The sequence below is a fragment of the Scylla paramamosain genome, chromosome 16 (genome assembly GCF_035594125.1).
Source record: "Scylla paramamosain isolate STU-SP2022 chromosome 16, ASM3559412v1, whole genome shotgun sequence".
NCBI classification, from domain to species: domain Eukaryota; kingdom Metazoa; phylum Arthropoda; class Malacostraca; order Decapoda; family Portunidae; genus Scylla; species Scylla paramamosain.
In genome coordinates this window covers 10,172,051-10,187,500 of record NC_087166.1, presented here as the reverse complement: position 1 = coordinate 10,187,500, position 15,450 = coordinate 10,172,051, and the positions used below count along the sequence as shown (strand labels likewise).

Sequence of the window (15,450 nt, the reverse complement as noted above, 5' to 3'; positions counted from 1 at the left end):
AGAGAAGAGAGAGAGGAAGAGAGAGAGAGAGAGAGAGAGAGAAGAGAGAGAGAGAGAGAGAGAGAGAGACTCAGTCCTTTACGTTAGCTTGGCAGTGTCATCAACTCACTTCCCTGGTAAGAAAAAAAAAGAAAAGAAAAAAAAAAGAACGTAGAGGACGATTTTCTACAAGGTGTAGTAGCTCTAAGGTATTTTCACTACAGCCACAATAAGACACGTGGGAAAAAAAAAACACTTGCTTCCTTTTTCTCCAAGTCTCTTTTTATACAGCAACGTTTTCTTTTATTGTAGCGTTTTGTTAAGGGAGCAGAATTTCAACAGTTCCTCTTTCATAAAATTTCCATTGTCTAGTTTCTTTTTATATCCGTTTGGCTGGTAATGGCGTACACTAAGAGAATGGTTGCTTCATTTGAGAAACTCTAGAATTTACTGAGCATTTGCAAGGCTAGAGATATTTAAGAGGTTAATCCCAAAGAGTCACTCCAACTGTCACTGGTGCCTATCAGAATAATATCACTCTGGGGTACTAATGGCGATATGAAAGTTGCTGCTTCATTTGAGAAACTCTAGACGAATTCACTGAGTACTTATGGAAATATTTAAAGTCTGACGCACTCGAGCACTCTAGCTGGCATTAAGTCATCCGAATTGTACCACTTGGTCTTCAATATATGGAAAGGACTTGACAGAAAAAGAAATATGAGAGGAGTGCGTATGACCCGGCCTGGAGGAGCAGAGCGGTCCAACACGAGCTCACACAGACGCGGGAAAAGATGTCAAGAAAAGAACATTGTCCTGTACACCATCTTCCCTCCCTTACTACGACCCATTGTGGAAGTGTGGCCGCGTCTGATACTGCATGTTCTTGTAGGGATGATGTTTTGTGTTGAGGGTGGCAATAGAATATGTTTATCTGTGTGTTTCTTGCCTACGTTAGTGTGGTTATTGTTTTTTTATATATATTCCGTTTTGTCCTCCATAAAAACACACATTATCTTAGTACAGCTACGTTACCTGCTTAATAATATAATCACACACACACACACACACACACACATACTCGCTCATCGTCATTCATGTAGGTAAATTAATAAATGGTAACTATGTATGAATTAATTATAAATTTATGTAATTTCAAGCGGCCCTCGCAATAACGTACCAATGTAACAAACACGACAGCAGAAATTCCTCGCCAAACACTCGTATGATGTAAATTTTTTCTTCATTCAGCTGAAAGACGACAGGAACTATTTACCGCATGAAAACTTTTGTGTCCTCATCGGTAAAGTGAAAAAAAATTTGCATTATAATTTTTTTTTTTTGGAGGGGGGAGGGTAGGATGGGGGCATGAGAGGTCAAAGGAGAGAGAATAAAGACGAGGGAAACAGACACAGAGAACAAAGGGGAGAGAAACGGACACATAAGTGTAAAAAAACTGATTGGAAGGTTGATGCAAGCGGTAACTGAACTGAAAAGAACTTTGAATCAGAATTAGTCTGCCCGTCAAAGTTTGCGTCCTCGCCTGCCTGGTAAACCCTGTGTATTTACAAATATTTTACAAGGATCCTTATGCACCATTAGAATCGCCGGGTTGCAGTGGTAGTTTTTTACGTGAAGAAATATTTTCACAGCATTCTTATGAGTAGAAAAGTTGATACGGTACCCCATTACGTCACTATGTCAGTGTCCCATCCGAGAGAGAAAGAAAAGAAGGGTTGTTTGTGGCGGAAAAGTTTCTATAATTGGCCTGTGTGTGTGTGTGTGTGTGTGTGTGTGTGTGTGTGTGTGTGTGTGTGTGTGTGTGTGTGTGTGTGTGTGTGTGTGTGTGTGTGTGTGTGTGTGTGTGTGTGTGTGTGTGTGTCGGTCCATTTCCTGGCCAATCATTGGGCCATATGTTAATTATAACTATTGGAAGCAGCTGAAGGGAAGAATCACTGGCGTTAATGACAAAGGAGGAGGAAAAGTATGTGGTGGAGAGAGAGAGAGAGAAGAGAGAGAGAGAGAGAGGAGAGAGAGAGAGAGAGAGACGAGAGAGGAGAGAGGAGAGAGAGAGAGAGAGAGAGAGAGAGGAGAGAGAGAAGGAGAGAGAGAGAGAGACTGAGAGAGAGAGGAGAGGAGAGAGAGAGAGAGAGATGAGAGTGAGAGAGAGAGGAGAGATAACAAAGCTGCTGGAAAGAACAATCAGGCAGAAAGGCAAAAAAAAAAATAATAACAACAACAACAAAGATAACAACACAACCAATATTTATTTGTTCAGCCTTCCGTCGTCACCCGTTGGCCTTAGAGACGTCGTGTGTGATGATGAACGACCTTCCTTATTTCTCTCCGCATTTTTTCGTCCTTGCAAGGAATGAAAGTCACTGTTCTCGTCTTTTATCACGGGAGACATTATTACAGAACTGACTGACAAAACGTATTTCCTTGCTGCACAAATACTTCCACTATTTAATCATAAGGTGGGGTGATGAAAGGGCAGGCATCAAAGACAGTATTTTCTTCTCTTCTCCTGCCTCTCTGTATGTTCGTCTGTCTACCTTGCTCCTGGTAATACAAGTGTAGCCCGTTTTGTTTTTTATTTTTCTCCTTTTTTCAGCCAGTGTTGTTGCTATTTTTTTATATTTTTTTTGTGTTTGTGCTCTCTCTCTCTCTCTCTCTCTCTCTCTCTCTCTCTCTCTCTCTCTCTCTCTCTCTCTCTCTCTCTCTCTCATATCCGCGTCTTCTTTTGTCCTTTCCTCTTATCTGGTATAATCCTAGTATATTGTCGTGTGTGTGTGTGTGTGTGTGTGTGTGTGTGTGTGTGTGTGTGTGTGTGTGTGTGTGTGTGTGTGTGTGTGTGTGTGTGTGTGTGCCTGTCTGTCTTAGTCTCTTTCTCAGCGTTATCGTCTTTCTGTTTTGTCTCGTGTGTATAGGTGTGTGTAGGTGCGTGTCTCTCTCTCTTAATCTCTCACAGCAGTATCACCCTAGCTCTACATCGCCTGCCTCTCTCCCTCCACAGACACCTCGCAGGATATCAACTCATCCCGCACCCTCGGCATGAACCAGGAGTCAGTGATCATGGAGGAGGTGCAGCCGCCTCACCAAGACTGCAGCCGCCTCCACCAAGTCCCTCAACTCCACGCAGGCTACCATGCCCGCCTCCCTGGACACCACCACCCTTGCCACCACCCATCAGAACCCTCGCTCTCCTCACGGCAGAACAACAAGGAGGAGGAGGAGGAGAAAGACCAGGAAGTGAAGGAGCAGGAGGAAGAAAGGGAGGAGGCAGTGTCATCTCCAGGGACGCTAACTCCAGTCCAGAACGCAGCCACTCCTCCTGAGAAATCTCCAGCGCGAAATTACAGTGTCTTTCATTCTCTGTACGACTTTCCCGAGGGCGCTGAGAGGTGCAGAGAGTGTGAGGAGGCGTCCTGTAATCATTCTCAGCAACAATCGCCGGAGGGACCAAAGGAGCAGCCAGGCAGCGTTTCTGATGATCACAGTGAACGGACGGACTAAAGGCTCGGGGACTGGAGACACGGGAGAGAGGCTTCAACTATTATCTTCTCTGCAGTTTCCTTTGAGTGCGAAGTTTCTATCCCCTCCCAGCCACGCAACATGCCTGAAGGTTCGCTGGGGACTCAGAGGGAGGCGAGCATGGTGAGCAATAGGATGAATATCTGTGGTCCCATTTGTAGACGATCCGCGGCAGTGTTAAGGCTGAAACGAAATCCATGTTCAAGAGCCTTCCTGTGTGGTCTGATACCCTCAAATACGTCCTCCTGCTGCGTGTGTAGCGTGCTGGAACACCAAGGACGCTAAGGAAGCCAGACTGAGAAATACGCCAAGCAAGTCTTTCCATGCCCGCCAGTTCTTCACCTTCATATGACTTACGGGAAGAAGACAAAACTACACCACAACGTCCCCAGCGTACCACGAGTAGGTAACGCTCCAGTGACGCTCCAGGGTGACGCTCCAGGGTGACGCTTCTGGATAACGTTCTTTGCTGACGCTCCAGTGACGCTATTGGCTGACGCTCCAGGGTGACGTTCCTTGCTGATGCTCCAGTGACGCTCCAGTGTGACGCTCCAGGGTGACGTTCCTTGCTGATGCTCCAGTGACGCTCCAGGGTGACATCTAAATGGCACTCTTGGGTGACGCTCCTTATTGATGCTCACGCCGCCGTATCCAGTCACATGCACCGCCCCACTTTGTACCGATATACTGAAACTCTTCTGCGCCTCACCTGCACTATTTTCAAAAGACTGTTTGAAGTTACACGAGTTTTTTAGTGATGTTTCTGTGATTCTAGTGACCGATTAACAAGACTTCTACATTATTAACGGGAAAAAACAGTCTTGAGAAATCGGCTAATCATCTCTGTGGTCTTGGAAAATAGTCGTGGTGAGAGAGCACAGTGTTTCTGAGCCTTTATCTCACGGTTGACATGGTTTGCTTCGAGGTTCGTGTGTGGCATCTCAAGTGGGTGGCGCGACGACGGAAGGTGGTGTGCAGGACAGTGCTGGAATGGGAAGGCGCACACGTCTCAACCTCTCACAGTGCAAGCTTGAGTGCTGCTGCGAGTGACGTTAGATTACGTGTGTGTGGATGTGGGAGTGTGTTGATAGGGGTGTTTTTGGGTAAGGGTGGTTACTGTGGTACAACGAGGAACGCATGGCATTTAAGAAGGTACGTACCGTTGTATTCAAATCAACTGCTCGCACGTGTGTGTGTGTGTGTGTGTGTGTGTGTGTGTGTGTGTGTGTGTGTGTGTGTATTTCAGTATCAGCGAATCCCGTGCCGGTCCAGTGTGTGTGGTGTGTAGTAAATAAAATCCATCCATGTTCATGGCCACAAGGGAATGCATTTCATCTGTTTGAGTAGATTTTTTTCGCTTTGAAATTACTCAAAAGTAACCCAGAGCTTCAATTACGTAAAAAATCCTTAACATGTACCCAAATTCCTAGTTACGTATCACACAATATTACTACACAATCTAACATACAGGAAATAACTGAAACGTAAACAGAATATTTCAGTACAACATTTCCACGGGAAGTATATGTGGAGGTGACCAGAGAAGTAATATTCTACTCTACACTAGAGTAGATTTTCTGTTAAATTTTCTGATATGAAGTCTCGCTGTAACTACGTGTTCGGTAGAAATAAGAATCCAGCCAGCACATGTGAAGTCACTGTTAATTATCGAGAAACATATCGCCCTCCCCTCCACTGTGTTTACTGTTTCTCATCAAATCCTGCTGGTCAGTACATCGCTTTGGCTTCATTCCAGTATCATTTCAAGAGCATATCAAGTTTGAAATGTTAAGTGTTGTAATATATGCGGAAAGTATCGTTATTTTCTAATACACTTATGCTACTTTTGACTCTTATGGATGCCATTACAAGAGTGCTGTGTTGCAATAAAGGCGAGAAGTATCATTAATTTGTTTTACACTACTACCACATATGATTCTTAACACTAATTTTTCTAATTACTCATCCACAACTATTACACCTCTATTAACTCCTATCTTACTAATGATGACTATTGTAACTCCTCACCCACTGCTATTTCATCTCCGAGCCTTTACTTACTACATGATTTTTCTAATTTCTCTTTCCTTACTAATCATTATATGAAGCTCGGTAACTGCCTTTATTGAGCGGAAGTAGTCCTCTGATCTGCTGGAAATCCGGTGGAAGTCTCTCACCTGTAACGTTTGATAATACTGACAGTTCGGATAAGATGACGAAACACTGAGGCAACACACGAAACACAGTGGCGGAGAGTGTGACACGTTAACTCCCGACTGAAGCTCTGGGCGGTAATGAGGGAACGTTCCTATGAATACTGTAATACCACGACCAATCAATCTCCAGCACCTACACCCCAGTCAGCAGCCCTCACCCCCACGCCACTTTATCCTTCCTGCACAGTACACAATTGCCATGCCTGTCAGCTCCATAACTCCACTCATATCACGAGCTGTGTGTAATTTTACTGTTCAGTGGACAATGCCCGAGCGAGGGGGAAAAAGAAGACACGGAAATATGGACTGGAATTCCCTCCCCCCCACCCTCACACGCCACACACACATACATATTTAATCTCGCCAGCTATTCACCGGCTACCTGTTGCATCACTGAGTGGTTAAGAGACGCCCTTTGCCACATTCCATTACCTTTGGGAGTGGAAAACGATATGAAGTTTAGCGTGTGAGTGTTGAGTTGAATTCATATCACGTTTAACTTTTCCCTCCCAAGTTTTCGTGCTCTTCCTTCTGTCACTTCGCGTGTGTATCTTCCTCTCCTTCACTCCAAGCATCATGGAGGTTTAGGAAATGGTTTTGCGTGCGTGTGAGTGCGTGCGTGCGTGCGTGCGCTACTCCTGTGATGATAAATGATCAGATTAAGGTATTTTTGTAAATCATTTGAAAATAGGTACACTCACTGTCAGAGAGAGAGAGAGAGAGAGAGAGAGAGAGAGAGAGAGAGAGAGAGAGAGAGAGAGAGAGAGAGAGAGAGAGAGAGAGAGAGAGAGAGAGAGAGAGAGAGAGAGTACTCATCTATACCACAAACTTAGAACTGAATAAATAAAAACATAAAAAGAATAAAACAATACAAAAACCCACTAACATATCTTTACATTCCCAGTACTTTCCCTGAGCTGCTGTAATCCTCCCCCACCTGCCAGTCTCCCTCCTTCCTTCCCTTTCTGCCAAAATCCATATCTTTGCGCCCATCTTTCTTCCCTCATGTTACACTTTATCCCTCTCTCTAGACCAAATCCACGAGCCATAATGCTCTCTCTCCGTCTCCCCACCACTCAGCGCTCTCTTCTCTCCCTCCCTGCACACTCCTACTCTCTCACTCCTACAGGCACATTCTTGCAGCGTCATTTTATCTCCTACACTCAAAGGTTTTCAAGTATAAGACCATCAAAGTGCTCTCTCTCCCTCTCTCCTGACGCAGACTCACGCAGTAGTAGTTTTAGCCATTAAAGGATGTGTTAAGGGGCTGCTGGGTGGGAGGAAAAGAAGATATACGTAATCTTTTTCATTTACATTATTTTCTGAGCCCCCCTCCGACCCCCCAGCTCCCTCCCATGTCCTGCTGCTCCATCTCGCACACACACACACACACACACAGTACAGAGAGAAACATCTACTCAGAATTTCTTATCATGATCATTATTATTGTTGTTGTTGTTGTTGTTGCTGTTACGACTATCATCATATCACGTGTTTACTGTGTGTTGTGGCAAATAATGGCAAAGAAATATATATATCTATATCTATAACCTGCAAAACTACTGCCTCGGGTTTTCTTATCCCGCTTCTCCCATCGCATGTGTACCCGAGGAAGAGGATCAGACAGGTATCTCCCAACACACCTGTGGAATCGGACATACTCGTATGTGCTCCGCCTACCTTGTTTTATTAATGCTTGTCACCTAGGCACATACCTGATGGTGTTCTCCCCCACACACCTGTGAACCAAACATATCTGTACTTCCTATACCTGCCATCACGTTAAGAAATAGATTAGATTAGATTGCTTTACTAGCGAACATAACTGGCTCAATGACAGTAGTTAATCTAGCCCAACACACCTGTAAAGCCAGACACACCTGTACCTCTTATACCTGTCCTAGCTCCCGGGATTAAATTGCTTTGTTGTTGATTAATTACGAAGAGAAAATAAACATTGTTAACTCCACCAGGAAGAAAGAGACAAATAAACTTAACTAGCTTAATATACAAGCAATAAAATAAAAAAGTTTGTTAATTTCACGCTGGACATTTAACTAGCTATACATTTCCGAGAACACACTAGCATACACCATCACATAGGAGTGCAAAGGAAGAACAAGCAGCAGCAGCAGACTTCTTGTACCTTAAAATGCTGTTGGTGATAACGCTATATAATCTAAAGTAAGGTAAAAAAAAATACAGGAGAGTAATGATGAAGGCTCTCTCTCTCTCTCTCTCTCTCTCTCTCTCTCTCTCTCTCTCTCTCTCTCGTTATGGGGAAATATATAAAAACATCCATTTCATTTCGTAGGATTTCTAACAATTTTTTTTCCTTTATTTATTTATTTTCACGAGGAATTGAGAGCAAGAGCAGTTGTTTTTATTAAAGTTAATTATAAGTATTTTTTCCTTTCTTTTTTCATTGATTCTCTCTGATTGACAGGTATTCTCCATCACGATATTATTATGTTCTGTATTTTTTTTTCTTTTTATCAAGTCAACGTTTTACTATCTACGAGTATGTGATTCTTTGTAGTCCTTTCTATACTCTCTCTCTCTCTCTCTCTCTCTCTCTCTCTCTCTCTCTCTCTCTCTCTCTCTCTCTCTCTCTCTCTCTCTCTTCCACTTATTTTTGATAGAGAAATGAGAAAAAACGTTATATAGACTCTCAATATTATTATTATTATTATTATTATTATTATTATTATTATTATTATTAGTAGTAGTAGTAGTAGTGCCACCACCATAATCACTGAATGAAAAAAGGGGGAAAGGTAAGCACTTAACCATCAAGAGGCTGCAGAAAAACAACTCCATTTTCTATAACACAAGGAATCGTCGTCTTTCACTCTGTATATGTAAACAGCAATGTGAAGGATTCTTTGAGGCGGCGCTCGTAATGAAAAACAAGGTCTCAAGGGCGCCAGAGTTGTATAACGCAACAAAAATACCACCCCAAACACATACACACACATACACACACACACACAAGTACATAAATAATTGAGTCTCCCATCCGAATCCCGTCACTTAGGGAAAGGAAACATAAGGCTGCGGTGAAAACATCAACAAAAGAAAACGGTAAAGAAGAAGGTGCAGCCCGGAGACGTTTATGGAGTGCGGCTCATTTTCTATGGATGAACTTCACAACCCGGGGAAAAGGAATGATGGAGGTAAAAATAAATGTGAATAACAAATGATTTCCGGGGGCCAAAAGGGTTTGTTGCTCTATCCCTTGTCTTCTTTTCTGGGAACGATATTGTGAAGGGAATTTTTTTCATCCATTTTTCTTCTTTTGTTTTCCTTAAGCCGGTATCCTTGACGCAAAAAGGAAGGAAAACAAGGCCATCCAATTAATATACCGAGTGTGTTTGTGGCGATGCGATGCTCACTTGTCTCAGCTGTTTGACTGTTATAAATAAATCCTTTTTTCTGTTTAATGCAAGATGGGTTCTGACTAACGGCAAAAAAGACAGCAAGGCCGAAAAAAAGGGGGGGCGGGAGGGCAGGAGGTGGGGAGAAGGTTGACCAGTGGAAATGCTATTCCCAAAAAAGATTTCCCAAAGTACGAGAAGCGTCTTGAAAACCTCCATCCTGATAAAAAAAAAAAAAAACTCCATCCTTATAAAAAAAAAAAATGAAAAAAGATAGTGAAGAGAACGTTATTTTTATCTCTTTTATGTTGCAGTAACGTTTACAGACTATAATACAATATATATTCCTGAATACCTGTAAATGATAATATGCAATATATGTCTACCTGTGGTGGGGTTGATTAAAGGTGAGGTGACGTAACGCAGGTGTGATACAGGTAAAGCTGCTCTTGTTCACACTTAACAGTTAACGGAGATGAGTTATGACCAAGTGTTATTTCAGAGAGAGAGAGAGAGAGAGAGAGAGAGAGAGAGAGAGAGAGAGAGAGAGAGAGAGAGAGAGAGAGAGAGAGAGAGAGAGAGAGAGAGAGAGAGAGAGAGAGAGAGAGACTGTTCAATATGTCGTTCCTAAAAAGTCACATAGAGTTTCAAAAGGCTGGACGATTTAGTTGTGCGTGAGAGGATTGGTTTGAATTAGAATTAGGATTAGCTTCTTTCTCTTCTTCCTTTCAACCTCTTCTCCTGTTCTACCCCTTCCTGCTTAACCGTTCCATCTGTTTTATTGTCAGTGCCTTAACACTGTGGCTGCTTAGCAGTGATTCCCAAACAGGCTCGCAAGAGTCAAAAGGTCTGCTGCAGTTCGGTTTTCCTTTTTAGTCCTTAGTAATTCTAGAGATTGGTAAGACTGATTAATTGATAGATGAATATTTTTAATGCCTTAAAGGTATTTATTTTTCCTTTTGTAATCCTTCGTAATTCTAGAGATAGATAAGACTGATTAGTTGACAGGATACTATTTATGCTTTCTAATGATGAAAGCAGTTAAATCAAGAACGGACTAGAATAACACTTGTGTATGTAGTCTTAGGACCAGTGGTGGCTCTGATCCTGATTGGCTGACTAAGAAACACCTTCACTATAAACAAAGAGACACCAACACTATAAACATTACTCTAGTCTTTTACAGCGACACCTACAGCATCTAATACCAAACCCAGTCACTCGTGGAGGATTACGACCCATGGTGACTGAGCAATGGTGACTGTTCCCGACGACGTAGTTGACTGAGAAACACCTACATTATAAATATCACCATCTGGTTTCCTACAGCGACATCTACAGCACCTAATACTATACCTGGTTACTGGTGAATCCTGGAAAAAACTGACGTGTTATATGCATGCTAGTGAATATTAAACACAATGAAGTGCTACGTTTTAATATTCTTACCTTCACGATGGAGGCAACACCTTGAAATAAGAGGCAAGGTAAGTTAAATAAGAGGCAAGGTAAGTTACGTGGAAGTCAAAATTAAACCTGTGACGACTCCTACGTAATACTTCAAGACAGCAGTCTGTACTACGTGAACCTGAAGATCTACTGAAGACTTATATAGGAAGGTGTGCGGTGATGCAGGAGTAATATTTTTCGTCATAATGTTATAGAAAAAGAAACCTTAATAAATGACGGACTAAGGATAACTTGACGCTAAAAATATAATCTGAAGATCTACCTGAAGAAAATTACGTAGGAAAGTGTGCGATGATATAGGAGCAATATTCTTCGTAACATAATTGTACGAGAAAACTGATGACGCACTAAGAATAAATTAACATTAAAAATAATACTCTAGCTAATTCCTGAACAAAATCTGGAAGCGTTGCTAAGGAAAACTTATATAGGGAAAGATGCAGTGATACTGTACTAATATTCTTCGTCTTTGTTACAGGAAAAGGAACCATAATCCATGACGAAGTAACGATGAATTAGCCCTAATAATACGACTCTAGCTAATTCCGGAATAGATCTTCGAGACTTTGCTGAAGAAAACTTATAGGAAAATGTGCGATGGTTCAGGGGTAAAATTCTTCCACTCTTGTATGAGAAAAAATCCTGATATATGAGGGACCAAGAGTACATTAATAAACTAAAAATACTACTCTAGCTAATTCCAGAATTGACGACACATTTGCCACATCATGAACGAAAACGAAACTGAAGGACACCGGAAAATTCGGGCGGTGACAAAGAAACTGCTTTCGTCGTGTACTCGATTACCAGTGACTTAGTGACGACGAACATGACTGACGTGACTGATGTGAGCACGTGTACTGATGAGGAGTCCACGCTGGATTGTGTGATGGGTAGGTGGAGTGAGATGGTGTGTGATGTGATGTGTGTGGTAACTGGTAATGTATGCTGAGGAGAGTGTGATTATGTGATGGTTAGTGTATGAGAGCATGCAGTGTTTGGTGGCGTGTGGCAGAGCTGTGCAGACGACAGGTGTTTCAGCAAAGTGTCTTACTCTGATGTTTGTCTCGTATCCATTTAATCCAATTTGGCTTTGTTAAGCTTCCCACGCCGCGACGTCTGGCGGCTCAGGACAAATGGAATAGCCCCAGACAGAAACCTGAAGAGGGGAATCCAATACCAGTGAGATGGAGCTTCTCGACCGGGGAGTGAGCGGCCTGGGGCAGGATAATACGTGATGCTCCTGTTTAATGTTCTCGGCCTTGTCTTTGTCTGGTGTCCAATACTGAACGGTCTTTGCTTCTCGCTATGCTCTCCTTGCTGCCTCGTTCTCAGTGTCTCCCTGACTGCTCGTAGTGGTCAGTGTTTACTTAATGTCGCCGTCCTCGTTGTCCCAGGGCAGGATGCTGTTCATGTTGCCAACGTCGTCAGTCGCCCTCTTCTTCATTTTCTGGCTGGCCACCGAGGTCTTGGGCCGCTCCCGCTCCTTGGCCTTCACCTCCTCGCGGGTCGTGTCTGCCCCAGACTGCAGGCCCACGCTCAGGTCGTCTCGCGCGCGCCCCTCGGCTCCTGACTCGACGGAGTCCGAGGGCGCTACTTTGTTGGTGCTGCGGCGAGGCTTCTTCTCCGCCCACTTGTCACCGCTCTCGTCCTCTTCTTCGGCGGCGGGTTCCTCTTCCACCACGCTGGCTTGTCTTCTTTGGCACTGTCCTTAATCTTATCCTTATCCTTGTCCTTCGGCTTGTCCTTGCCTTCCTTCTTCCCCTTGTCGGCGGCGTCGCTTGGCGCTGCGCCCTGCCCGTCAGCCGTCATCTGCCGCTGCGGGGCGCCAGGCGACGGCTTCACCGGGTCATACTTTTCGGTGAAAGTCATCGTGAACCTCGCCGGAGTCTTGCGGGCTGAACCGATCCTCCTGATCTTGGCGGAGGGGAGGCGGGGCCGCCCCAGGATTTCCGGGACAGGCGTGGGTGGTGTGGGCGTCTTCTTGGCGTCCTTAGCGGCAGCAGTTCCCGCAGGTTTGGGTGTTGCCTTGCCCTTGGCAGCGGCAGTGGGGGCGGCACCGACGCCGGACACCACGGCAGCCGTCTCAGCCTGAATCACTATCCTGGGCTGCGCCAGGCGCCGCGCCTCAAGCATGTCGGTGTCGGAGTCGTCGGATTCGGCACCGGGGCCTTCAGTGCCAAGAGTCGCGGCCAGCAGCAGCTCCTCGTCGTCCAGGAAGGCCGGGTTGTCGTGTCCGTCCAACTCCTTTTTCTTTCTCAGCTTTTTCTTGGCCTGCAGGGCGGCGGGCGGCCCCAGCATGCTGCCGCGCATGTGACCGCCTGCACCAGTCACGTCAGCAGCAGCGCGAGGCTTGAGCGGGTCATCGTCCACGCCGTCGCCCGAGAAGTCGAGATCGTGCGTGAAGGCGAGTTGGTCGATGGCGCCTGTCAGCGCCCCGAAGCCGTCCATCTCGTTGTCAGGATCCACGTCCACGCCGTCTGCGGCAAATCTGGTCTGGTCGAGGGCGTCCCCCAGGATGTCCACGGTGCCCGGCCCAGTGTCCGTACCCAGGAAGTTCCCGTAACCTTTCTTCTTGGCTGGTCTGATCGAGGAATGTGGGGGAGGAGGGGAAGGAAGCAAGCGTTAAGACGACACCTAGCACATTTCTTCTTAGCATTAACATGGCACCCTGGAACCCCGTCATTAACACAGGGGTTTCTTCCCCCCACACAACATCAATGCGGGAACTGGCGGAATGGTGCTCATGCACTTTGCAAAAGTGTGGATGTGCGTGGCGCCTGACAAGAGGCCCCGGTGCAGCTGCTTCACGGCGACACATTCCGTGAAGTGCATAACGCGTACGACAATGGAAGCAACACAGAGCGAAATGCTTCACGCTAGCAGTGGGCGGTGCAAAAGGCGAGGAAAAATGGATGGAGACAAAGAGGAAGAAGGGAGAAGGAAAGAACTGGAAGGGGAGTAAAATGAAATGCTATTCATGACTGTATTCTTCCTGAGGGCAGAACACGCGCCACCACTCCGCCGCCTCTCACTGCGTCCATTACTTCAGGCGGCGGAAGGGAGACAGGTGCATGGAAGAATGGCTGAAGCATATTAACAAAACACGTGCATGGCGAGGTGAGGAACACAAAGAAACATAACACCAGTCCAACTGTTACTCTTTACGAGACTTTATGATAAGCTACATTGTTTAATCTACAATAAGAAAAAGATAATAAAGGAGGAAAAAGAGAAATACAACATGAAAAGAAGTAAAAAGTAGGTAGGAGATGAAGTAATAAGTGAGGAGGAACAAGGAAACACTCCACTAGCTAGGAAATAAAGTAAAAAGTGGAAGATGAAGCAAACAGCGCGAACAACTAGCAAATTAAACGATCAAAGGAAGATGAGAGGCAACAGGAAGAGGACGCAAGAAACACTCACCCGTTGACAAGAGATAAGTAAAACGAGAGGAAAAAGACGAAGTAAGAACTAGCGAAATACAAACAAGAAACAAATGAACAATCAGAGGAGGAGGAGGAACAACAGAAGGAGCCAGGAAACACTCACCCTCTAACAAGAAATGAAGTAAAAAAAAAAAAAAAGAGCGAGAGAGGAAGATGAAATAAAAAGTGCGATAAACTAAGAATTGACTCCAGGTGAACTTATTAAACACTGACCCTTTTACAGGAGTAGAGGCAGCAGTCTGAAGACCCCACATCTCCCGCCGCAGGAACTCTCCACTCACACCGCGGCGTTTGAGGGCGTCGATGGTGACCCGACCCACGCGCTGCGAAGGGAGGTAAAATGGACAACAGGTGAGGCAAAAGAAAGGTAAAGAACTTCAAGGATTTCAATGACTTCACGTGGTATAAGAAGTCTATTAAGGAATGTGATGAAGATACAATGCATCTCTGTTCTTTTGTATTTTGATGGTGTTTGTCATCTGTCTGTATCTGTCTTAGTTTTATGTGCTTTGTTTTTAGCTGTCTACGTGTTTTGGTATAATTTTCTCTGTCTGTTTCTGCTGTTTGCCTTTGTTTTAACCGTCTATTTTATTTTTTTTTTTTTTTTCGTTTTCTTTTTTTTTTTTTTTTTTTCTATTTGTCTGTCTTCCCGGTGTTCCTAAGCAGTCACCCATCCAAGTACTAACCGGACCCAGCGTTGCTTAACTTCAATGATCGTCCGAGAAGCGGTGTATTCAACATGGTGTGGTCTCTCTCTCTCTCTCTCTCTCTCTCTCTCTCTCTCTCTCTCTCTCTCTCTCTCTCTCTCTCTCTCTCTCTCTCTCTACACCTTCACCATAATAACCACCACAAATTAACAGAATCAAACAGAACCCTTCAAATCCCCACACCACCACCACTGCGACAACCACCATAACGACTTACCTTCCAGTTGCTGAGCGCGCCCTTCCTCTGCTTGGCCTTGGTCTTGTCCTTGCTCTTGATCACCATGACGCCCAGACTCTCCTCGCCCCCGTCGCCGCCGCCGCCGAGAGGGATGCTGTACATGTAGAGGTAGTCCTTTGCCTTCTCCTGCGATATGGCGCGCTCCAGGGCTATCACGATCTTCGCCCACTGGAACAATGGAGGAAATTCGTGCATTGAAGGCTATTATGATCTTTGCCCACTGGAAAAAGAAGGAAGTTGTGTTTTAGGGACTGTTACGATCTTCCCCAGTCTTGGTCTAAAACAAAAAGGTTGGGATTTTGCTTTTCAAGGCTGTTACTGAAAAAAAGGTGGCAATTCGTGTATTCAAAACTATTAGAAATTAAAGGAATTAAAGGAATTAGTGTTTTCAATATTGATACGATGTTAGCATAACAGGAAAAGGGTGAAGTTCATATATTCAAGGCTATTGTGATTATGCCCAATTAGAAAAGGCCAAGA

At 44.6% G+C, this 15,450-nt stretch overlaps 2 protein-coding genes across 3 annotated transcripts in view; one reads left to right on the top strand and one right to left on the bottom strand.

The window, feature by feature from the left end:
* Positions 1–7,288, top strand: part of LOC135107990 (opsin-5-like) — a 66,315-nt gene extending 59,027 nt beyond the window's left edge. Inside the window, exon 9 of the mRNA XM_064018505.1 lies at positions 2,996–7,288. Coding sequence (XP_063874575.1) covers positions 2,996–3,495 — 500 coding nt within the window. The 3' untranslated portion in view covers positions 3,496–7,288. The remainder of the gene's footprint in view (positions 1–2,995) is intronic.
* A 3,240-nt stretch (positions 7,289–10,528) lies between these two features.
* The window catches only part of LOC135107988 (uncharacterized), a 93,401-nt gene continuing 88,479 nt past the window's right edge, over positions 10,529–15,450 (bottom strand). For both annotated transcript variants that reach the window (XM_064018502.1, XM_064018500.1), the window contains exons 14-16: positions 14,950–15,138; positions 14,239–14,348; positions 10,529–13,160 (exon numbers count right to left, since the gene is read on the bottom strand). In XM_064018502.1, coding sequence (XP_063874572.1) covers positions 12,170–13,160; positions 14,239–14,348; positions 14,950–15,138 — 1,290 coding nt within the window. In that variant the 3' untranslated portion in view covers positions 10,529–12,169. The remainder of the gene's footprint in view (positions 13,161–14,238; positions 14,349–14,949; positions 15,139–15,450) is intronic.